General features: G+C 49.9%; 6 protein-coding genes and 1 pseudogene across 6 annotated transcripts, besides 12 other annotated features; all 7 read left to right on the top strand.

Annotated features, from left to right (window-relative positions):
• Positions 1-12: 12 nt before the first annotated feature.
• Positions 13-47: a sequence feature (A-rich).
• Positions 48-836: 789 nt separating this feature from the next.
• TraAM80_01921 (putative katanin) lies at positions 837-2885 on the top strand (the record flags this gene model as incomplete). The annotated part of the gene is made up of 1 exon (XM_029378945.1): positions 837-2885. The coding sequence occupies one exon, from the start codon at positions 837-839 to the stop codon at positions 2883-2885; it is 2049 nt and encodes a 682-aa protein (XP_029241174.1).
• Positions 2886-2929: 44 nt separating this feature from the next.
• Positions 2930-2960: a microsatellite.
• Positions 2961-3389: 429 nt separating this feature from the next.
• Positions 3390-3425: a microsatellite.
• A 198-nt stretch (positions 3426-3623) lies between these two features.
• Positions 3624-3653: a microsatellite.
• Positions 3654-3692: 39 nt separating this feature from the next.
• Positions 3693-4727, top strand: TraAM80_01920 (putative programmed cell death protein 2; the record flags this gene model as incomplete). Its single annotated transcript, XM_029378944.1, has 1 exon — positions 3693-4727. One exon carries the CDS (start codon positions 3693-3695, stop codon positions 4725-4727), a length of 1035 nt encoding a protein of 344 aa, XP_029241173.1.
• A 129-nt stretch (positions 4728-4856) lies between these two features.
• Positions 4857-4887: a microsatellite.
• A 71-nt stretch (positions 4888-4958) lies between these two features.
• Positions 4959-5043: a sequence feature (A-rich).
• Positions 5044-5162: 119 nt separating this feature from the next.
• TraAM80_01919 (uncharacterized protein) lies at positions 5163-7334 on the top strand (the record flags this gene model as incomplete). The annotated part of the gene is made up of 1 exon (XM_029378943.1): positions 5163-7334. The coding sequence occupies one exon, from the start codon at positions 5163-5165 to the stop codon at positions 7332-7334; it is 2172 nt and encodes a 723-aa protein (XP_029241172.1).
• A 460-nt stretch (positions 7335-7794) lies between these two features.
• Positions 7795-7813: a microsatellite.
• An 87-nt stretch (positions 7814-7900) lies between these two features.
• Positions 7901-7927: a microsatellite.
• A 568-nt stretch (positions 7928-8495) lies between these two features.
• Positions 8496-8520: a microsatellite.
• A 213-nt stretch (positions 8521-8733) lies between these two features.
• TraAM80_01918 (uncharacterized protein) lies at positions 8734-10239 on the top strand (the record flags this gene model as incomplete). Its single annotated transcript, XM_029378942.1, has 1 exon — positions 8734-10239. One exon carries the CDS (start codon positions 8734-8736, stop codon positions 10237-10239), a length of 1506 nt encoding a protein of 501 aa, XP_029241171.1.
• A 513-nt stretch (positions 10240-10752) lies between these two features.
• On the top strand, positions 10753-15996 carry TraAM80_01917 (intraflagellar transport 172-like protein; the record flags this gene model as incomplete). The annotated part of the gene is made up of 1 exon (XM_029378941.1): positions 10753-15996. One exon carries the CDS (start codon positions 10753-10755, stop codon positions 15994-15996), a length of 5244 nt encoding a protein of 1747 aa, XP_029241170.1.
• A 551-nt stretch (positions 15997-16547) lies between these two features.
• Positions 16548-16574: a sequence feature (A-rich).
• A 410-nt stretch (positions 16575-16984) lies between these two features.
• TraAM80_01916 (hypothetical protein) lies at positions 16985-17338 on the top strand (annotated as a pseudogene).
• A 389-nt stretch (positions 17339-17727) lies between these two features.
• Positions 17728-17756: a microsatellite.
• A 64-nt stretch (positions 17757-17820) lies between these two features.
• Positions 17821-17869: a sequence feature (GA-rich).
• A 327-nt stretch (positions 17870-18196) lies between these two features.
• Positions 18197-21643, top strand: TraAM80_01915 (uncharacterized protein; the record flags this gene model as incomplete). The annotated part of the gene is made up of 1 exon (XM_029378940.1): positions 18197-21643. The coding sequence occupies one exon, from the start codon at positions 18197-18199 to the stop codon at positions 21641-21643; it is 3447 nt and encodes a 1148-aa protein (XP_029241169.1).
• Between the last annotated feature and the right edge of the window lie 115 nt (positions 21644-21758).

Below are 21758 nucleotides of genomic sequence, written 5' to 3'. Positions count from 1 at the left end.
TGGCGGGGCGGGCGTGTGTCGTTTTGTCGTTTTTTTTTCGTTTTTCGCCGGCGCGAGCACCACCACGCCGTCCGCTTTTTTGTCTCTTTTCCCCCCCTGTCGCCGGTAGGAAGATAAGGGCAGGACGAGTGAGAAAGGGAAATGCCAAAGGGCCACGAAGCCCGCCTGGCGGCTGTGGCTGCACGCTTTCAGGAAATTGAGCGGGCCATTGCGAGACCGCACCTCGCGCCCTCCGCGACAGTGGGGGGCCGCGGGCGGGCGCGTGCCGCCTCCGGCGCGCCCGTTAATTCTCACCAGGCAGCCCCCCGGCCCCGGCGGGCTGCCAGGCGGCGGTTTATTTTTTTGGGTTTTTTTTTTAGGCGGGGTGGGGCAGCGCGCGCGGGGGTGCGTTCGCGCCTATCTTCCTCAGTGGCGGGGCCGCGTCTCTTCCCGTTCCCGGGTCTACGTGGGAGCGGGGTGGGCGGCCGCCCCTGGTTTTGTTAAGGGGTGTTTGGGAGGGTGCGGATGCGCGCTGCTGTTGTACCTTTAAATTTGTGGTTTAGTGCCGCGTTGACCCTAGCCATTGTATTCGATTGGTGTTTTTAAAAAGTTCTGCGAATTTTATTTTATTTTTTCGGGTCGCTGATGTATGTTTTTTTTACTTTTACTTTGGTTTGTTACCACTTATTTTTCTTATTAAAAAAAATAAGAAATTATTTTCCATCGTTATTCGTATTAACCGTAATATTTTCAGCTAATGTTGTTTTTTTTGTTGATTTTTTTTAAATATTACTACTGTTTTTACAATAGAGGGCCATATATTCATAATTTTGATCAGCTGAACTCAAACGAGAAGAATGGATGAGGACCTTAGTTTGCAACATGCTATTTATTCATCATTGAAGAGTAGCCAACCGTATGTGCAGCATATGCAGACACGTGGTCTTTCAACTAATAGTTCGTTAACAGTGAATCGGCCTCGCAACGGTTTGCGCAATGCCCTTCTACGTGAAGGTATTATGCCTACAATTCCGCGATCTGTTCAAGCTAGAAATGTGTTCACTATTTCGAGTTCACAGTATCGTGATTCTTTGCAGCGATCCGAAAGGACAGGGCCTCTAGATGAAAATCCAACTTCAGCAACTGCACCCGTGCAGTTTCAACCGCCAAGCGATCGCGTTCCAGGGTGGACTCAAATGTATACAGGAGGCCGCATTCAACGACAAAACACTTTGGGTTCGCAGTTGGTATTTATAGGTACGGAAGTTCATTTGGAACAAACTCCAAAAATTAATTGCAGTGATTTGTTGTTACTTCGGGCAGTAGCTCCACTGCCCAATGATCAAAGTATGTGCTGTTTTAGTGCACAAGTACAAAGTCTGGTTTCTCCAGGGCATTATGCCATGTTTGGTATGGGAGTCACACCCAATGCCGGAGAGGAAATGCATGGGTTTCCGCTGGTTTTAGTTCATTTTGACGCATCCGGAGCTTCTTTTATTTCAGTGGAGCGGTGGCGTGTGACAGAGCAGGAAACATTTGAGCGTTTAACAGTTCTGGAGCCAATGAAACCTCTTCGTCTAATCCGAGATCGTGTCACTTTGTCGTTAGTTATTGTTTCGGAATGTATGAGCCTATCTCTCAATGGTGAGCTTTTTTATCCAATGCTTTCGGCACAAGGTGTGCGTTTGGGAGAGGCACTTCCAATTCTTCTTTCATCAGGTGGTAAGTTATTGATACGTGATGTGGCAGTTACAGAAGGAGATAAACCACCTGTAAATCGATTATACGGAAGAGGTCCAACCTTCACATTATCACCGAAAAAAAGTGATGCAGCAAAAAAAGGCCAATGTACCGTGGAAGAGCGACATTCTCCAGAAGGAAGGCTTTCTCAGACGGAAACTCGTTGCCCTTACACAAAAGAACGCGCCTCAGCAGTTCACAAGAAAGCATCTAAGGATAGACGAAATCGCACCGTGGATAGCGGCCTTCCCTCCAGTATTAATCCCGAATTTGCACAGCGTATTGAGTCTGAAATTATTGAGCATTCTCTTAATGTAAAATGGGAGGATATTGCAGGAATTTCCGATGCAAAGCGAGTATTAAATGAGGCGGTGATTCTTCCACTTTTGGTACCTGAACTGTTTACAGGAGTTGTAAAACCATGGAAAGGTGTACTGTTGTTTGGGCCTCCTGGAACAGGAAAGACGATGCTTGCTCGAGCTGTGGCTACAAGCGCAAAAACAACATTTTTTAATATAAGTGCATCGAGTATTATCAGTCGATATTTTGGAGACAGTGAAAAAATGGTTCGGACACTATTTCAACTTGCCCGCCATTACGCGCCTTCGACAATATTTTTTGATGAAATAGATGCTCTTATGTCTTCTCGAGGTGGAAATGAGCATGAAGCTAGTAGACGCGTGAAAAGTGAGATGCTTCAGCAACTTGATGGATTAGCCACTGAAAGTGAAAAACGTGTGATGGTTCTTGCTACGACAAATCGTCCATGGGACTTGGATGAGGCTATGCGGCGGCGTTTAGAAAAGCGTATTTATATACCTTTGCCCGACGCAGAAGGCCGTTTGGAACTTCTTAAGAAGCAGACTTCCTCCATATCATTGGATCCTAATGTTGATTTAAGTATTATAGCTGGTGAACAAACTGTAGGATTCAGTGGCGCAGATTTGAACTTATTGGTTCGTGATGCAGCGATGATGCCGATGCGCAAACTCATTGCTGACCGAACACCTGCCGAAATTGCAGCTATGAAAGAAGATGGAAGAATGGTATTGCTTCCTGTTACAATGCAGGACTTTGAAGAAGCAGTAAAAAAGATTCAACCCTCTGTTTCTCAACAGTCTCTTAAGGATTTTGAGAGATGGGCTGAAGAACTTGGGTCCACATGAATTTAGGGGTTCCAACATTCAAGAAGAGTGTATTTCCTGCAGCGTATATATTTATATACATATATATATATATATCACTTTTGCTTAGGGATAAAAAGATCCATTTTTTTTGTTTGCGTTTTTTTTGCGTGCGTTTACGTTATATCAAGGGCCATTGGAAGATATACTTGGTATTATATCTCCTTTTTCACCTTTTTTTTTTGAGCGATTGTTTTCGCAATTCTTGTTTTCTGCTGATGATAAGTGAGAATCTGATTTTTATCTTATATGCCGAAGGGTAATACAAAGCAAGTTAGTTGTAAGCGGGATTTTTTCTCTTTTTATTGTATTGCTTTTGATTTTTTGTACTAATTACCCTGGCCAGGCATTTATGGTTATACACATACAGGAAAAAGAAGAATAAAAGACACACTCCTGGAAGTGTGTATGCATGTGTATATATGGATTTGTTACTATTATTTCTCTTTCCGCCCCTTTTCACCACGCACTTTTGTTTCTAGTGAGATATATATATATACATATATATATATATATATATATGGACAGTGTCCGTGAATTTTTATTTTGCGGAAAAAAAAATTTTAGATGCCTATACATTGGGCAAGCTGTAAAAAATAATAATAATAATTTTATTATATGGTTTTTTAAGGTATTCTTTTTTATCTGATATTGTTTTTTTTTCCTTTCTGTTTCTTGTTTGATAATTTATATATAAATATTAAGGGTTACGTGGGAGAGAATAATAATAAACAGTAACAACAATAATAACTATTGCGTTATTTTGCACATCTTTGTGTGAGCTAGCAGATGACTGGAGTTTTGTTGGGTATCTTCGATGGATACATGCCCCTAGAACGAAATGCTTTGACATCCGAGACAAAAATTGGCGGTACACCCACATTCTTTCCAACTCTATCTGATGCCCAGTGTGCCACTATACGAGGATGGACAACATGCGGCGTATGTGGACACCCAATGTTTCTTCTTTTACAGGCATTTAGTCCGTTACCATCAGCATCTGCTTTGCATCATCGGATGATTTACATTTTTTGTTGCAACTCTGCTGCTTGTGTAAGGCAACCATCCGCTAGTTGGTGTGCTTTTGCTCTTCAACTGGACGCTGTGGATGAATCAGCTTTACAAGATGAACAACTCGAAGATGTTTTTCAGGGTGACCCTTTGCTACCATCTGAATTGCCACCCAATGCTTTCCCACCGTGTTTTGTGGATATCATTCCTGAACCGAAAAAAGAAATTATAGTTCCATCTGATCTAGAGACAGAATTGATTCGCAATTCCGAAAAAAATGCTCAAAAAGCCGGTATTACTGAGGCTGATGTGAAGGAATTAGAAAACACAATTGATTTGAGGGATAAACCCTCTGACTATGAGTTTGAAAAGTTTCGAAGAAGGATAGCGAGGGAACCCAAACAGGTTCTTCGTTATTATGTGCGGGACCAGTTAGGCAAACAAGAAAATGGTCTGCCAGTACCCACCGCTTCCCCACTTTTCATGAATCCTGGAGCTGTGCGGGATAGTGTTCGAATTCCATCGTGTAGCAGTTGTGGAGCGGCTCTCACTCACGAATTACAACTCATGCCCACCTGCGTGTATTATTTACGTGTTGGGGAATATCTAGCACCTGGCCAATCAAAAGGGGATGATGGAGTTGACTGGGGTTCGGTAACAGTCTACGTGTGTTCCAAGGATTGTTCGAAAGACATTAATGGTGTAGTTTTACTCAAGGCGTTTGTGCTTGTTGAAAAGGCCCCAGAGCTTGAGGATGAGGAGAAGGGGGCAAATGGACGAAAGAGCCTTCGCTCCATTATAGATTGTTCATGATAATGGTGAAGAGTTTTTTTTCTTTTTCTTTTTTGTACTCGAGTAATAATAGTAATAATAATAAGAAACGGAAATAAAATAATACGGAGAAAACAAATGGTAGAGTCAATAATAATAATGTCATTTCTTTATATTATATATATATATATATATATAATATTAACATTTTCTGTTTTTATTTTGCGAGAGGGTGGCATGATGGTGTTGAGCTCCCTTGTGTTTTTATCCAGTCTCTTGTTTCAGCTATTGCTTTTTGATATCTTTTTTTTTTTGCTTTGCTTTATGTCTTTCTCTTTGGCTTCTTGACCTGCTTTTGGGCGTGGTGGGAGGGGCAGCTAACCTAATCCCAATACTTTGTGGTTGGGCCACGTTAGAAGGTTACAGTGTCGTTAAGGAGAGCGTATAACATTGTAAGACGTCTAAGGGGGGTGGTCAATGATTCGGGACAGAAAACAATCTTGTAGAAGAGCCACACTTGCGGACATTGTGGCAGGAAGACAGTGTCTACATGTGCCGCAAGTATCAACCACTGGTAGGAGGTCTCAACGCGCCTCCTTATCATCAACGAGTTTGGCCATGCCACCAATCTACGCAAATACTGAGGGTCCCCCAAAAAATAACATAGTGGGAAATGGAACTTATTACAGCTCCAGTTTGGAGGTTGGAAATTCAGATCAGGGGACGACGGGAAACACACGTGGAGGGAAAATGAGGTGTATGCCTGTAAACGGGAATGGTGTCCGACGTGGTAATATTATACAACCTTTGAAAAAAATGGTCATTCATTCTACACATGATGATGCGGCATTGAAGCCGCTTTTTGAGGCGAATGCGAACGCGGATTCCTCTAGTTTACATGATCAGTGGGAGGCTCTCGTGGGGCAATTACTCCAGACACAGAAGGAAGCTGGCGACAGTGCGACACAATTCCCTGAAAAGTTTTTGCCAAAGTCGAGCAATGACGGGATGAAAAAGGGGGATGGTAAGGTAAAAAGAGTTAAAGGCACAGTCTCTTCACTGGAGCACAGCGAGGCCTCAACTGAGCAGAACAGTGAAAATCAATTTCATGTCAAGACCAATGATTGCCGTTTGAATCTCACCAGGGCGCATTTAGAGACAGAATTCAAAGAGAGGTGGATTACCGGAAGTGAAGCGGCCGATAACGCCCTCTTAAAGTTGTTTATTTATTGTGGTGCTCTCTATCGCGAAGGTAGGGGACTCGAGCTGTCTGCTGACGATTTTAGACACATGTGCGTTATCCGACAAAAGATATTGCCCCCAAAACGCATCTTATGGTATGCGATCTCCAAGATAAGCTATTGGTGTTCACAAAATCAATGCTCCAACAGTCATGTGATGGATGGATTATTTATCACACCTCCACAGTTTCTGAAGCTTTTACAAGATGAACTTCGTGGCATTAAGGGTGTATCTAGAGGACACGTTAACGCATCGGATACAACTCTCCCGGCAGTATGCATGGTTCTTGCTGCACTGGCACCCAAGATATTGCAGGAACTTTGTGGCGGCAAAGTGGTGGATTATCTTCGTCACCCTTCAACAGTCCAAAAGACATTAACGCTGTTGGTGGTTTCTGGTGAAGTTCTTTCCAATTCTAGTGGGTCTTGTGCTGAACAAGACAAAACAAATGGAATTTCTGGACCGTTTTCACCCAGAGCACCAAATGACGCGAAACGTTCACAGGTTTGTTCAGTATCTTTTTCAACAGGCACACCTCTCTCCTGCAATGGCAGTTGTGTTGTTGCTGAAGGCGCTTCATCTGGCAATGAGGATCTCGTTGATGAGAGAAAGCTCGTCGCGGTTTCCCAATTAGAAGCAGCGCGGGTTACGCATGGAAGGAGGGAGACTCCACGTTACATGAGGCAAAGGCCGCTTGACGAAATCTCTGTTTCTGTTATTGCAAGATCCAAGGCTCGTAGACTAATCGATGAACTTAGGAGGAAGGCTATCCCCATCAATCGTTACGAGTGTTTTGCACGTATTGAATATGTTCAAAAGAGCATCTTTAATGACGCCGGTCTTAGCGATGAAGACGAGAATGATGACGCTGGGAGTAGTGATCAAGCGTTCGAAGCAGTGACTCGTCAACTCCATAATGCCATTCGTTACAAGACCAAACCGCCAGACGTGGGAGGTCCGTTGTTGCCGGGCATGTACAAGATGGGTGGGTCTGGTCAACCCAAACCACGGCGGGCAAGGCAGGAGACGTTTGAGCGTCTCCACCAGCAACGCTTTGGTAAATTTTCTGGGTTTGGCATCTTCTTACGGCGTCGATTTGCACGTGCTCCTGATATTAACGTCTCGGAGGCATGCAGCCCGGGTGAAGAAGACGCACATGTGTCAAATCAAACCATCCCGATAAAAGTGGGAACCTCACCAACGGTGGGTTCTCATGATGATCGACTGACACATCAGACAGATACGCCGGCCTCTTCATATGAGACAGACGTGCGTGGGAAAATGTCGCGGCGGAAATTACGGTCGCAGGTAATGCTAGCAGATGTATTTACAACACCTTTTGCTAGGTATGCAATGATGCCACAGCGGCCGTTTCCCAGTTGTGTCGCTGGCTTCACAGTGAAGTAAGAGGTAGAGTTGAAAAACTTGGCTGAAGAGGAGGAAAAACATGATGGCGTTCAATAAAAAGCTGCGTGGTGTGGTGTTTCTAAGAAATACCATTATGACGTTAAACTCATCTAGAGCACGGGCAGGCCATGGGTATTGGCGCTGGGATGGTGATGTATCTTGACAGTTAATGACGTTGTTTTTTTTTTCCCAGTTATTTCATTTTTTTTTTTCTGTTTGTTGGAGCAGCAGTTATGGTAGATGGGAATAACAAATGGGAAAAGGCGTGTGTGTGTAGAGTTTCGAGTGGGGCAAAAAGGGTTGCGTTGAAAACACACGCGCACGTATACTGACGCAGAGGAGGGGGGCGGGGGAAGGAAGCCACTCCTGGTCCTTATCGTTCTTCCACATCACATTGTGGGTGTCGTCAGGCTTCCACATGTACGGCGTTGAAGGGCACTGAGGTGTCTGCGGTGGGAAAACGACGACGACGACGACGATAACGGACAGGGAAAGGGGGCTCAAACGATACGAAGAAAGACGAGAAGATGATTTTCTCTTTTTTACTTTATAATATCCCCTCCCTCTTTTGTTTTGTTTTGTTTTGTTTTTTTACTCTAACTCACTCTTTTGGTTCAATTTGTATGTCATGGGGACTTCTCTAGATGCTTGGCAACGTGGACATGACCGCCGTCGGCAGCGAGCGTGGGTGGTACGGTACCTTTGCACACTATTCTTGTTTTGTATTCATTACTTTTTTTTATTATCGTTTTTTGGTTGTGTGTGTAGGGGGGGGGAGGGAAGAGGCAAAAGCAGTATGGCCCGGAGAGAGAGTTCTCTGGGGGGTTGTTTCCGTCGACTGGGCTACATCTATGATCTTTCTCCCCCTCCTCGTGCTGGGTGAGTTCGTGCGGGATTGTGAACACGGAAGACTGCAGAAGGTGTGTGCGGCATGGGGGCGTAAGGCTTTCCGTGTCTTTTTTTGTTTCTGCTGTTGGGTTTGGTGTCGTCGCCTTGCCGTCTTGGCTGGTGGTGCAGTAGTCTCCTGGCACTCGCTCGGGGTGCCTGCATTACCCCCATCACGGGGAAACTAGAAGGGGAGGCTGCAGTCACGGACAGGAGCTGCGAAATAGAAAAAAGTGGAGCGTCAGGAGTAGCTTGTAAGGGGCAACAACAGCAGCCAAAAAAAAAAGAAGAGAAAAAAAAACACGCGGTTCGGAAGATGTTAAACACGATGTAACTCAACGTACAATTGTTTCTTTTGTTTTGCTTACGGTTTTATTTCTTCTTTATCCTCCTCCCTCTTCAGTTGTTGCTTCCCTTCCTCTGTGGCCACTGCCTCCCGTTGACTAGTACATGAGATAAAAGAGGGGCGGAGAGGCGAGGGCGAAACGAGATTAGGAACGAAGGGGGGAAACTCATGTCATTGCTGACGCGTGTGGCGCCAAGCAGGCTTGTCCCCGCAGCCAAGGGGGTCTTTATAACACATTCACTGAAAAAGTTTACGCCTGTAGAAATCGACCCGCCGCCTGACGCCATTGCACCACCATACTTGGTGAATCTTCTTCGCACACCGCCGCACACAATTTCGCTTCGACGTTTTTTGGCTCTGCGGCACCAGTTTAGCAGCGGCACGTACTTCAACGTGGCCACACCGGGAGGATGGTACTTGATCGTACCTCACACCCACGCCCCACTTGCCGACCGCGTGGGGCTGCAGGTATGGCGAGAGAAGCATCATCACCGCTACGAGCAGAAGACCACAGAGCGAAGCAGAAGGAAGAATGAGACAGTGTCTTTAATGCATGATTCAGCAACGACACATGAAGGAATACCACCACTTGGGACACACGACGGTGATGAGAGGGCTTCTGCTACCGCTGTACAGGAACGTCTTTACCAGGACGGTGATGATGATAACAACATGGAGAATGAGGCAGAAGATGAGGGTGTTGGTTTCCATGCGGCGGCTGCATCTCTCTCTGGCTCCCGCAATGCCGTGACTCGAGCGTCACGGCTTGGGGCATCGCGGGTTTCCATCCCTGAGGAGCACCTGTTTGAGATCAATGACGGGGTTCTATGGGAAACACCTCCTCAGGATGACCTTGGCTGTCCTGCATACTGGAAGCAGCACAGGGTGCGTATGCAGTTGTACGAAGACACCAGCGTTAGCGCAGCACAGGGAGATTTTTGGCCACCACCCAGCTCAGAAGGTCTTAACGAGGCCCCTGGTTACATGGAACGGGAACGTTACGTCCAGCAACAAAGAATATTGCAGACCTTAACGCGCAAGGCCAATGTGAAGCTGAATGTTGACGATGATCAGCGTCTTTTGACACTTGTGCCCATCATTGATCTGAAGGAGGGCGATGAGTTACTGCTTCATTACGGTCGTGAATGGTGGTCGCAGCGGTTACTTTCCACTCTATTCATGTCTGTGCCTGACAGCAAGATGCGTGATGTTCGCTGGATTGAGGCACTCTTCACGAAGTCCACCGATGTGAGCCGACCATTTCCTCAGCTCTGCTCTGCTGTGGCGCGAAGGAAGCTGCCGAAGCAACGGAAAATAGGTAAAACTGCGCAGGATTCAGAGCTGGTGAATGCTGAGAGCACCGTGGATGCAGCAGCACGGCAGGATGCGTTGGTGTTGTACAATGTGGTGACGCGTCGCAAAGCCACGGATGCTGAGGCGCTCATCTACGCTGTGCGTCGGAGCTGTGTTGATCGGAGCTTTTTTTCGTCTCTGGTCGGAGTGGCTGGTTCGGGTGTGTTTGACGCTTCACATTGCGACGACGAAGTGCCACTCCGTCAGCTGCGGCGTGCGTTGCTGCAGTCGTTGCGCCAAGAAAGCGTCTCGGAAGGCAAGACAAGCACACCGGAGGCTGGATGCGATGATGATGAAGGGGACGGCTCACTCAGCTTTTGAGGGGGTCAGTTGTTCCCTACCGCTGTCCTGTCTTGGTCGACGTCATGGCGAGAAGAATGCGTCTGCGTCGGGTGGCTGTGTGTGTGCATGTGCACAGCTCTGCTGCAGTGGACTACCGTCTCCTCAATAATAACTTTATTAAATTACTTGCTGTTGCCTCCTTCTTTCTTTGGCTAACCTTTACACGGCGGCAGTGCCGTTTCCTCTGCACACTAGGAAGAGGTCATAGGTGCGCGAGAACGCGACGTAGAACGACATTTGTGGTGTCAGAGGACGAGTGAGCAAGGCAAGCGAGCGGAAAAGGAGAAAAACAAGGAAAAGACGAAAAAAAAAAAGGAGTGGGGAGGTAGTGGTGGTGGGAAGAAGCAGCTATCAAAGCCGGGGGCAGAGAACGTTGGTAGGGAACGACGCTACACAGTTGTCCGGCACGCAAGGAAAGGGGGTAGCCGCAAAAGGGAGAAGGAACTCAAGTAATAACGAAGGTGTCCCCCGACTAGATAGTTGCCGGTCGACATGCAAGTGAAGCACTACAAGACGTTGATGGCCTCGCAGCCGGCGTTTGCCCGGGTGCAGGCCATCTGCTGGTCGCCAAACAGCAAACGTCTAGCGGTTGCCGACAACCACCGTGTTGTTAACCTGTACGACGAGTTTGGGGAGCGTCGCGACAAGTTTTCCACGAAGGCGGCGGATAACTCGAATGGAAAGTTGTTCGTGATACACGGCATGGTGTTTTCCCCGGACAGCAGCAGGATTGCAGTGGCGCAGTCCGACGGCATGGTGGCCATTTACCGTATTGGGCACGAATGGGGGGAGAAGAAAGCCATCTGCAGCAAATTTCCACAGAGCAGTGCGGTCACGTGTGTGTGTTGGCCGAAAACCACGCAGGGGGTGGACCTTGTTGTTTTTGGAACGCTGGAGGGGAAGTTGAAGGTTGGAATTCTGAAATCAAACAAATCTCAATCTCTCTACACCCACGACCACGCCGTGGTGTCCGTGGCAAGCCACTTCGACGGGCACAAAGTCATCTGTGGACATTTGGATGGCTCCGTTTACCAGTACACCTTTGATTCGGAGGAGGCGAACGAGACGGCGGGCTCGAAGAAGATCTTTCACCACTCCTGCGCCCCGTACATCCTGCTGTGGGGAGAACATATTTGTGCGGCGGGGCAAAATGGGCGGGTCACCTTCTACGACCGCAATGGCCAGAAGTTGCAGAACATTGACTACAAGGTGGAGGTGGAAGGGGAGTTCACTGTGGGATGCTTTAACCCCAGTGGACAGACGATTGCGCTGGCGTGCCGTGAGAAGTTCCGTCTTTTCGACTACAATTTGCGTTCCCGTAAATGGGAGGAGGGAACGGTTATAAGTCTTCCCAATTCCTGCACCTTTTCTGCCATGGCGTGGAAGCAGGACGGAAGCCGCATTGTGACAGGAACACTGACAGGCGCGGTGGACATGTTTGACGCTTGCTTAAAACGATACCGCCTTCGTGGTGCGTTTGAGTTTACATACGTTAGTCCCAATCAAGTCATTGTGAAGCGACTGGCGACAGGAACCCGTATTGTGCTTCGCTCGAATATGGGCTACGAGGTGCAGCGCGTCAACGTTTATCATGACCGTTACTTGGTGGCCTACACCTCCACGACGCTTCTTGTCGGTGATCTCATCTCGTGTAAGCTGTCGGAGGTGGAGTGGCACTTGTCGGGTCGTGAAAAGTTTGTGTTTGACAATCCACAGGTTTGCATGGTGTTTGCGGCCGGGGAACTGTGCCTGATTGAGTACGGCAAGCATGAGCTTCTTGGCACTTGTCGCACTGAGGAGCGTAACGCCCACCGCATCTCTGTTCGCGTGTATGAGCCTGGGGAGAATAGCGCAGGAGGTAAGCAGCAGACGCGTAAGTTTATTGCATACCTTATTGATCGCCAAACCATTCAAATTGACGACCTCGGCAGCGGCATCAGCGTCGCCCGCGTCGCTCACCAAAGCCGGATTGACTGGCTAGAGCTGAATTATCGCGCCAACAAGTTGCTCTTTCGTGATAAGCAGCATCAACTGTATCTCTACGATGTGGAGGAGCAAACACGCACAACATTGTTGAATTACTGCACGTACATGCAGTGGGTTCCAGGTAGCGACGTCGTTTTGGCACAGAACCGCGTTGAGCTGTGTGTGTGGTACAGCATTGATGCCCCTGACCGCGTCGCGGTTGTCCCCATCAAGGGCGAAGTAGAAGGCATTGAGCGGGGCAACGGTAAGACGGAGGTCATTGTCGATGAGGGCATCAACACCGTCGCCTACGGCCTTGACGAGGCTCTTATTGAGTTTGGCACCACCATGAAAGATCATGACTACAACAGGGCATGCGACCTGCTGGACCAGATTGCACTGACTTCAGAGACAGAGGCAATGTGGGCCAATTTGGCGACGGTGGCACTGCAGGAGATGAAGCTACATATTGCCCAACGCTGCTACGCGGCCCTGGGCGACGTCGCGAAGGTGAATGCGTTGAACCATATTAATGAACTTGCAGAGGCTGCAGCAAAGACCAATGAGGGCCTCACGGATGGCTATGAACACTACACCGTACGGGCCGAACTTTTTATGTTGAACAAGGATTACAGACGGGCCGAGCAGGTTTTTCTTGAAAACGGTAAAACGGAGGATGTGATGGCCATGTGGGAGGAAATGAATTGCTTTGATGAAAGCATCAACATCGCCGAGGCACGTGGCTGGCCTGATCTAGCAAGTAAGCGGGCTCAGTACTACAACTGGTTGATGGAAACTGGCCAGTATGAGAAGGCTGGGGAACAGAAGGAGCGGGATGGCAAATTTATTGATGCCATTAATTTGTATTTACGAGGTGGTACTCCCTCACGGGCGGCAAATGTCGTCTCGGCCAATGACTTGAGACCTGAGCCACAACTGCTTGAGGCTATTGCGGCGGCACTTTTCAAGGCTCAGGTGTTTGAAAAGGCTGGAGACTTCTTTGATAAACTCAAGATGGGCGATCGCGCCATTGAGGCGTACAAAAAGGGCAATGTTTATAGTCGTGCCGTGGAGTTTGCCAAGCGAACGCACCCGGATCAGGTTGCAACACTGGAAGAGGCATGGGGGGATTATCTTGTTGGTCAGAAACACGTGGATCAGGCGATTAATCACTACATTGAGGCAAACAAGTACAGCAAGGCGGTGAAGGCTGCCATTGACTCACGCCAGTGGAGCAAAGCAACGCACATTCTCGAGAGCCAGACTGTGGGCGCTGACAACGACGACACAGTGAAGGGTTTTTATAAACAAATTGCCCGTCACTACGAGGAGCTACATCAGTACGGGGATGCGGAGAAGTTCTACATTAGGGCAGATTCCGTCAATGAGGCGGTGGAAATGTACAGTCGTGCAGGCATGTCGGATCACATGTATCGTGTGGCTCAACGTCATCTCTCGCAACAGCAGCTTGTTGCCCTCTTTGTTGATCAAGCAAAGCAGCTTGAGACGAAGGGCGACTACTCTGGGGCAGAGCGTATCTACCTAAAGGTGAATGAACCAGACCAGGCAATTGTCATGTACAAAAAGACGCGTGACTATACAAACATGATACGTCTCGTTCAGGCGTATCGCTCAGACTATGTACTCAGAACGCACCTTTCCCTGGCGGCCCAGTTTGAGAAGGAGAATAATTTCAAAATGGCAGAAACGCACTACGTTTCTGGAAAAGACTGGGGACGGGCCGTTAATATGTACCGTGACCGCGAGTTGTGGGAAGATGCTGTGCGGGTTGCGAAGGTGCATGGCGGGGCGAATGCGGCAAAGCAGGTGGTGCTTTCCTGCGCCATGGTGGTAGAAGCCGAGGACGGTGTGCGGCTACTCATGAAGTTTTCCCTTGTGGACGCTGGCATTGATGCCGCGCTAGAGGCGCAAAAGTTTGATTTGGCGTTGCAGTGGTCGCAGCTTGCGCAACCTGCCAAGCTTCCTTACATTTACCTTAAATACGCCATGTACTACGAGGATCAAGGTGACTTCCGAATGGCGGAAGATGCCTTTCTAAGGTCCGGTAAACCACGTGAGGCGATTGATATGTATTTGCACCAACACGAGTTTGAAAACGCTATGCGGGTTGCAGAGGGGCACGATCAGACAGCTATTTCCGCGGTGCTTCAGGCAAACGGGCGGGACCTTTTTCAGAAGGGCAAGTACCGTGAGGCAGAGGTCTTATTTATCCGTGCAGGCGCCCCAGAACCACTGCTAAAAATGTACATGGATAGCCGTCTCTATACAGAGGCCCAGCAGGTGGCAAAGGAACATCATCCGGAGATGCTTGGCGAAATTGCCAAGCGCATTGCGCTTCAGTCGAACGACCCCAAGAAGGCGGGTGCGGTGCTGGAGGAGCACGGTGAGTATCAGCTGGCGATTGAGCATTATCTTGGCGCAACACCGGAGCAAGTGTCGGACCCTAACGTCTTGGCAAATCTATGGGTGCGGGCGGTGAAGGTGGCTCAGAAGCACGATCGCAATGCGTTGAAGGGAGTCCTACGCATAGCCACGGAGAAGTTAAAGGAGGCTCAACGGTACGTTGAGGCGGGCAAATGTCTTGAGGATTGCGAGGACTACAAGGGTGCAATCAACATGTATGTGCAGGGCAAGAAGTTTGACCTTGCGGAGTATCTGGCAAAACGCATTAGTCCTGAGTTGGAGGACTACGTGAAGCGAGCTATTGTGCAGGACAGCATTGAAAACGGTGGAATGAAGGATGCCAAGGTGGTGGAGGAGATTGACCCTGAGTTCGCGCTCAAGACTTACATCTCAAACAACGACTGGAAGAATGCCACTCGTGTAGCGAAGCAGATGACTTCGGAGGAGCTGAAGTACGTGGCAGGGTTACAAATGAAGTACCACCTTAATAAGGGAGAGTTAACACAAGCGCTTGATGTGGTGGAGGAGTTGCCCCTTGACACTGGCGACTTCCGCTTCTATGACACCTGGTTGGGCATGGCGGAGCAACTTATTCCCATGCTGCCTGTGAAGGCCGAAAGCAACTTGAAGTTAGATCGCTTCCACACGGGTCTCATCAATGTCTCAGAGAGCATGGCAAAATCGGGGCAAAAACCAGAGGATATCGAAAGGGCAAATGCACTAGTGCATATCATTCATATTTATTATACGGCCCCGCGCATGCTGGAGCTCTCTTTGGGCGAATATGCGTTGAAGCTTCTACTTGGTCTCCCACGATGGATTCCGTACATTGCACCGGAAAAGGCGTTCTTTGATGCCGGCATGGCCGCAAAGGTCGCTGGCTCAGACGCCATCGCTTTCCTTTACCTAAACTGTTTTCTCGACATCACGGAGAAGATTGGGGAGGGTGCTACCGACAGCTCGACCCTCGATAGCAGCAGCTTTGATTGCACAGACTTTCCCAAGAAGTACATCCTTCCGAAGTCGTCGAGTGTGGATGCGTCTGCGGAGGAGGAAGTTAACAAATGGGTCTTGACTGTTTCCATTGAGAGCAACTTTGACCCGCACTTGCCCACGACGATGGACCCGCAAAATCAAGTGAATATGTTTGAGGGTGCGCTGCGGTCTCCGGCCGGAGAAGTCTTTCCTGAGTGCGCCGTGACCGGCTACCCCATCATTTCTGGGGGGCTTACGAAATGTCGCAACTGTCAGCGCCCAGCGAACCCGGAGGACTGGAATAGGTACATTGTACTCGGCAAGCACTGCCCATGGTGCGGCGTGGCGGAGTCGCCGAATTTTTCGATGTAGAAATTTGCTCAATTGGAGGTCCGCCGAACTTTTCAATGTAGAAATTTGCTCAATTGGAGGCCCGCCGTTAGCACCGTCCCTTCCGCAATTTTTCTCGGCGCCGTCTTTCTTCACGCGTTGCTACCCGCCGCCACTGCTGCTGCGAGCGTTCCGGTCTCAGAGGAGGAGGGGGGAGGGAGTGATGTGACTGGAGGGGAATCATGGAGAGGAAAAAAAGAAACAGGTAGAGTGCGTGGATGAAAAAGACTACCAGCAAGAAACAAACAAACAACTCCCCTCCCCCTACAAAAAAAAAAAAAAAAGGGAGAGCGCAAAAACGAAGCACGAGCATAAAAGGAAAAAGGGAGCAAAAAGTGATTCACTTCGGACCACGAGAAACGACAAGGAGGAGGGGCCTAAAAGGAGACGGAGAGGTAGTGGTGGGGGAAGTGGACGAGGGCGTGGTAGAGGTGGAAGAGCTGAGCCATTATTCTTGCGTGCAGTACTTTATTCCCTTTTCTTCCACTCACAGGAGCAAACAATGCGCTCCCTTTGGTTTTCCCCCTTTTCCATTTTTTTTATTATTATTATTTTTTTTTGGAGAACTGTGTCTTATCTGCCGTGCATCGTTACTGTCGCAAGGGATAAAAAGTGAAGGAGGAGTATCCCTTTTTTTTTGTTTGGGTTTTGTTGCTGATGTTGTTAGAGAGAAGGAGGGAAGAGTGAGGGAAAAATGGACAACTTGAGAGCAACGACTTTTGTTTTCCTTCTCTTTGTTGTGGTGTATTTTTGCCCTCATGCATTTCTTCTCTCTCTCTCTCATTTTTGTTTTTGTTTGACCTTTTGTTTCTTTGCCATTGTTGCGATGTGTGGAACTGAGTGAGGTACGGTAGAGAGTGGCCAAGCGACCACGGACCAGAAGAGACATACAAAAAGTTCACAGGGGAATAATATACATATGCATATTCATATTCATCCACACCTGTAGATTGGCGAGAGCTGTGGCAAAATGGTTCGTTACGCGAAGCGGCCGTGGTACACGCCAATAGGCTTTATGAGCTCTGCACCGCACTCATACGCTGGACTCGTGGTGGTCCTCATGTTGAGCTGAGGCGAAAGGCCGTAATGTACTATAACGAAATGGAGCGTATGCATCGGCGCCAGGCGATGCAAAACTTATCTAGTCTGCTGGAGGATGATAGCAGTCATCGTTTGTCCGCCACGCTGCAAGGTGAGGTGCTGCATATGGGCCATGTGGATCAGGATTACAACTACTGGTATGCACATCAACGTGATGCTTTGCGCGCATAGAAGTTACTCACGGAAGTTTGGGAGCTGCAAGCACGAGTGAATCAGGCAGGGTAGTCCAGTGAATATATATGTGGGAGAGAGAGAGATGAGTTGGGAAGTGTATAATGGGGTGATTTGAAAGGATTGTCATTTGTATCGGATGTGGGTGTGGGTGCGGGTGCGGGAGGGACTGGTGTAGCTTTTAGTGAAGGGAATGGGTAGAGGATCGAGTGGGATGCCTGTGGGAAACGCCTAGTCTAGTGGGTAGAATGTGTAGGGTGCAGATAGAAACAACTGTACGAGCAATAAGGTAAGCCGGGGGGGGGGTGCAACTGACGGGGACGGTGCCGCGATGATGCGCCTCCCCGCCGCTTTCTCTTCTTGAATAGCAGCTACCTATTTTATTGTGAATATGTCATTTTTTAGTGACAAACGTATTGCGTCTCAGCGATGCCCCATATCATTATTATTATTTGTTTGATTGATTGATTTCTTCCGTGGTTTGCTTCGTCTCCACGTGACGGAGTTTGACCTTCACTTTAACCCCGCACTCAGTCACTCTCTCTCTCTCTCTATTTCTCTCTATTTCTCACTTTCACTGTCTGCGGAGTCTCGTGCAAGTTGCTCTTGGTACGCTTGAGATACGATGACCCTCACGTGTGGAGCACATCTCTTTCCTCCTCTTCATTTAACCCCTTAGACTTTCTCACCTCCCATTATCTTCCCTCACACACCTGCGCTCAAAAAGGGCGTAAAGAAATTTTATTTAAAAAAATTTTTCTTTCCTTTTTGTGGCGAGCGGAGGGGGAGGGCAGGGTAGGGCGGCCTGGAGGCGGCGTCCACTGCTACGCTCGGATCGTGTGTCTGCGGAGCAAAGCACGGTGGTTGTCGCCTCCCTGGAGGTTGCGGAAGGTTGGGAAGTATAGGGAGTATGCAGTGCCTGATGCACACTTCGGACCTGTCCTCGCCGGCGAAAAATGCCGTGGGGCAGAACACGCTTCCACTAGTCGAGCGCCACGTCAACAGTCATGCCGAAAGTTGTCGAGTATTGCCCCAGAAACCGTCATGTACAACAGCGCAGGGCTTGGCTTTGTCATCTTCCGCCTCTTCGTCTTCTTCTTTGAACGCCACCGAACAGTCGGTGGGGTCTTTTTCGCTGCGTCAATGTTTGGATCTTCTGGTGCGGGTGCAAAAGACGCAGGCAGAGAGTGTAACCCTGCTTACGACACTACGCGAGCGCCTTTTTCCTACGCTCAAACACGGAGATGAGGCATGTCATCCGCCTGCTGTTCCCTTTGACGATGTGGACCGCGAAGTCGTGCGGCTACGTATTTTTGAGGTGAAGCACTCCGGTCTCAACCCAAGGTTGTCTGAGTCCATTGAGAGTATCTTGCTACCGTTTCAGTCTTGCTTTCGACAGGGGCTGGAAGGGACTGCTGCGGGTGGCGGAGGCGGCGTTGGGAGTTCTGGAGTGTTGTTGGAGTCCTGCGGCCGGGTCGCCTCGTTGCGGGAGCAGTTCATGGGCCTCGCCCAACTGCAGGAGGAGGCGATAAACGCACTGGGGACGCAGTTGGCACAGCTGTTTGCACTGCCGTCTGCGAAGAATAACACCGTTTACCACTACCCCGTGTCAACGATGGCGGAGGATGGGGCGGAACCGTGTGGATCTCGCGAGCCGCGTCCACATGATGCGGCATTGCGGTTTCTGGAGCAGCTTGAGGATGTGATGACTAGTAAGCAGCACATTGTTGTCTTTCTGGCGATGGCTCTGCGAAAGATTTACGACCCCCTGACCCCAACCGCTGCGTCATCATTTGAAGCCCTCCCTGCTTCGACGGACGGGGGTTTCGACGTGCTTCAAAGGGACGATGCTGCGGGGGGGCGTGTGTCAGTCTCGCTTTCACCGCCAAGCACTCTTCGTCCCTCATGCTCGGCTCCCCGAGAGGCGTCACTGCAGTCTCCAACAGCTGAAGGCTGCGGGCGATCCCTGGAGCGACTACTTCACACCTATCACATGCAGGAATGCCGCCGCAGCAACAGTCACGAGTCCCCAGATGTTGAACTCTCACCATCGCCCAAGTCGTGTGGGTGGGAGATGGTTCCCAATAAATCTGCGTGTGGGGAGCCGCCGCAAGAAGAGCGGCAGTCATATATTTTGCTGCAGCCGGCGTGCGATGGTGACGTTTCGCCTCAGAGTGCCAATCCTCGTTCACCCTCGCTCTGCACAGCGGGGATGGGAGAGGTGTGTGCCTCACCGCCACCGCCGCTGGCAAGATGCCTTGAAGAGCAGACGAAAGCGCGGCTGCAGCTCTTCCTGAACGCACATCGTTCGTTGCGACATACGCATGACACGGGTGGAGGGGAATTCGTCAATGACGACGCGTCACAGTCGCCGCCAGCACTGCAGCTTTCTCAGTTTGTGGACAGCGAGGCTGCCATGAATGAAAATAGGGCGCCAAGTAAGGAGCGCGGGCCAATGGAGTTTACATCCAACATCGCTGCGGAGAACGCACGACTATTGCGATTGCTGGAAGCAAAGGACAGTTTGATTATGGGCATGCAGGAGCGTTTGCTAGGCTCGGTGCCTTTGTTAGTTGAGCGCTTAGCGAGCGGCGTTTGTAGCAGTATCAACGGTTCGTGTCGTAGCCGATGCTCTTCCACACATGGGGATTCCGCGGACGAGAGACCATCATCACCACTCCAGCCGACGCATACCGCCTCTACCTCCACGTGTGACGAAGAAATTGAGGGTCGTGTTGAGAAGACACCAAATGCCGGGCGATGTGATGACGTCAATGAGATACAGTTGCTTAAAGATAGGCTGGCTGCTCGCATGGAAGATAACCATCATCTGCGTGCCGCTTTAACTGATATGAAGGAGGAGAGGCAACGCTGGAAGCGGGCGGCGAGAGAGCTGAAGGAGGAGAATCAGGTATGGAGGGAGAGGGAACGGGCAGCAAGGACGCGATGCGAGCAGCTTGAAGAAAATATTCTCTTTTTAAAGAAGCGACTCTTGACGTCTGAGGGGGCGTTAGTGCTGAGCAACACGGCCGCCGCATCCGTGACGCATAGTGAGGTGCCATTGTTGAGTACTTCCTCGAGCCATCATCACGGCGCTGAGCTCAACTTGAACAGCGATAACAGGGATACGCGTGGCCGCCTGCCTCGCAACGAGGCAGGCGGTTTAGCGTCACCGGCACGGAGTCGCAGTCGAACGCTGCCTCCACCTTTGCACGAGGTGGCCGTGCCGCACACGTCTGTGTCCCTGCAGGAGAAGCGAAATGAGGTGCTTGCGAAGCTCGGGCGACACGCCGAGGAGGGTACACTGCCGCAGGCAGGGCCGTCTTTTCCGGAGTGTGAAGAGCCGATGGTGGTGGTTTCACCGCTGACGGATGAGCGCGTTCCACCGGGGGGTGGTGGTGATGGCGGCGCCGCACCAACGACGTCTCCGGCCCCCGCGACTTCCTTTTCGTCATCACCAGGTGCAGTTCGAATTGACAGGCGTTTGTCACCGGAGTATCAATCACCGCAGGCGGAGCACGTTGGCGGCGGCGGTGGTGAGGGGCCTGTGAGAGCGCGGCTCTCAACGGCGGACGTTAACCGCATTCTTGCGAGTGCGCGTGGCCTCTTGAAGTCGGTTGCTTTGACACGCAACGACCACCGCGGTGAAATGTTTCCGGTGCCAGCCTCTGCCTCTTCCGGCTCCACATGGTCGGATTGCGACTCCGCCAGCTCCGGCGATGATCACGACGAACGTCACGGGAGTGGTGCGGCTGCGCGTTGCACTATCGCATCAGCGGAGAAGCAGCTGCCACCAACGCAGCGGCGCTCCATTTCTCCATGCTCTTCCCTCAGCTACTCCTCGGCGAGGAAACGAGCGCAGCAGCCTCTGCGTCACTGGAAGCAGCGTGAGACGAATACTGTGAATGTGGTTGAACCCAGGACACCCGCGTCATCATTGCCATCGCCATCACCGCCGCTGCGACAGTCGCGGCATAAAGGCGCAAAGGCAACCACAACGCAGTCGCCAGAGGAAAAACGCTCTACCAGGCCACGTCCTCGGACTGCGCGTGAGGCGCTTATGCAGGAGCTGCGAGATCAGCTTCACCTGCTGCGGACGCAACACGCCGGCGTTCTTGCGCAGGCAGAGCAACTGCAACTAAAGCGGAGGCAGGTGGTTGCAGCCATTCAGCACCAGAGCAATGAAATGAGTGGCAGTAGTCCCAAAATGACAGGTAAGAAGCGCCTTGCACTGACAGCGCTGCTTAAACGGTTTGATGCAACCCAGGAGAGGGTACAACAAAGTGAGGCACGTCTTCGTGAGTACGTGGAGATTGTGAAGCGACAACTGAGGACGTTAGAAGATGACCTCTTGTGACGCGGAATGGATGGCTGGACGTTAGAGCAAAGATGCACATACATAGATAATATTACATTTCCATGAAGACGCAGGTTTATTGTATATACTTTATTGCGCGCCACATATCACATGC

The sequence above is a fragment of the Trypanosoma rangeli genome (genome assembly GCF_003719475.1).
Source record: "Trypanosoma rangeli strain AM80 chromosome Unknown Tra_15.4_contig_00041, whole genome shotgun sequence".
Taxonomy (NCBI): Eukaryota; Euglenozoa; class Kinetoplastea; order Trypanosomatida; family Trypanosomatidae; genus Trypanosoma; species Trypanosoma rangeli.
This window is presented reverse-complemented; position numbering and strand designations above follow the sequence as displayed.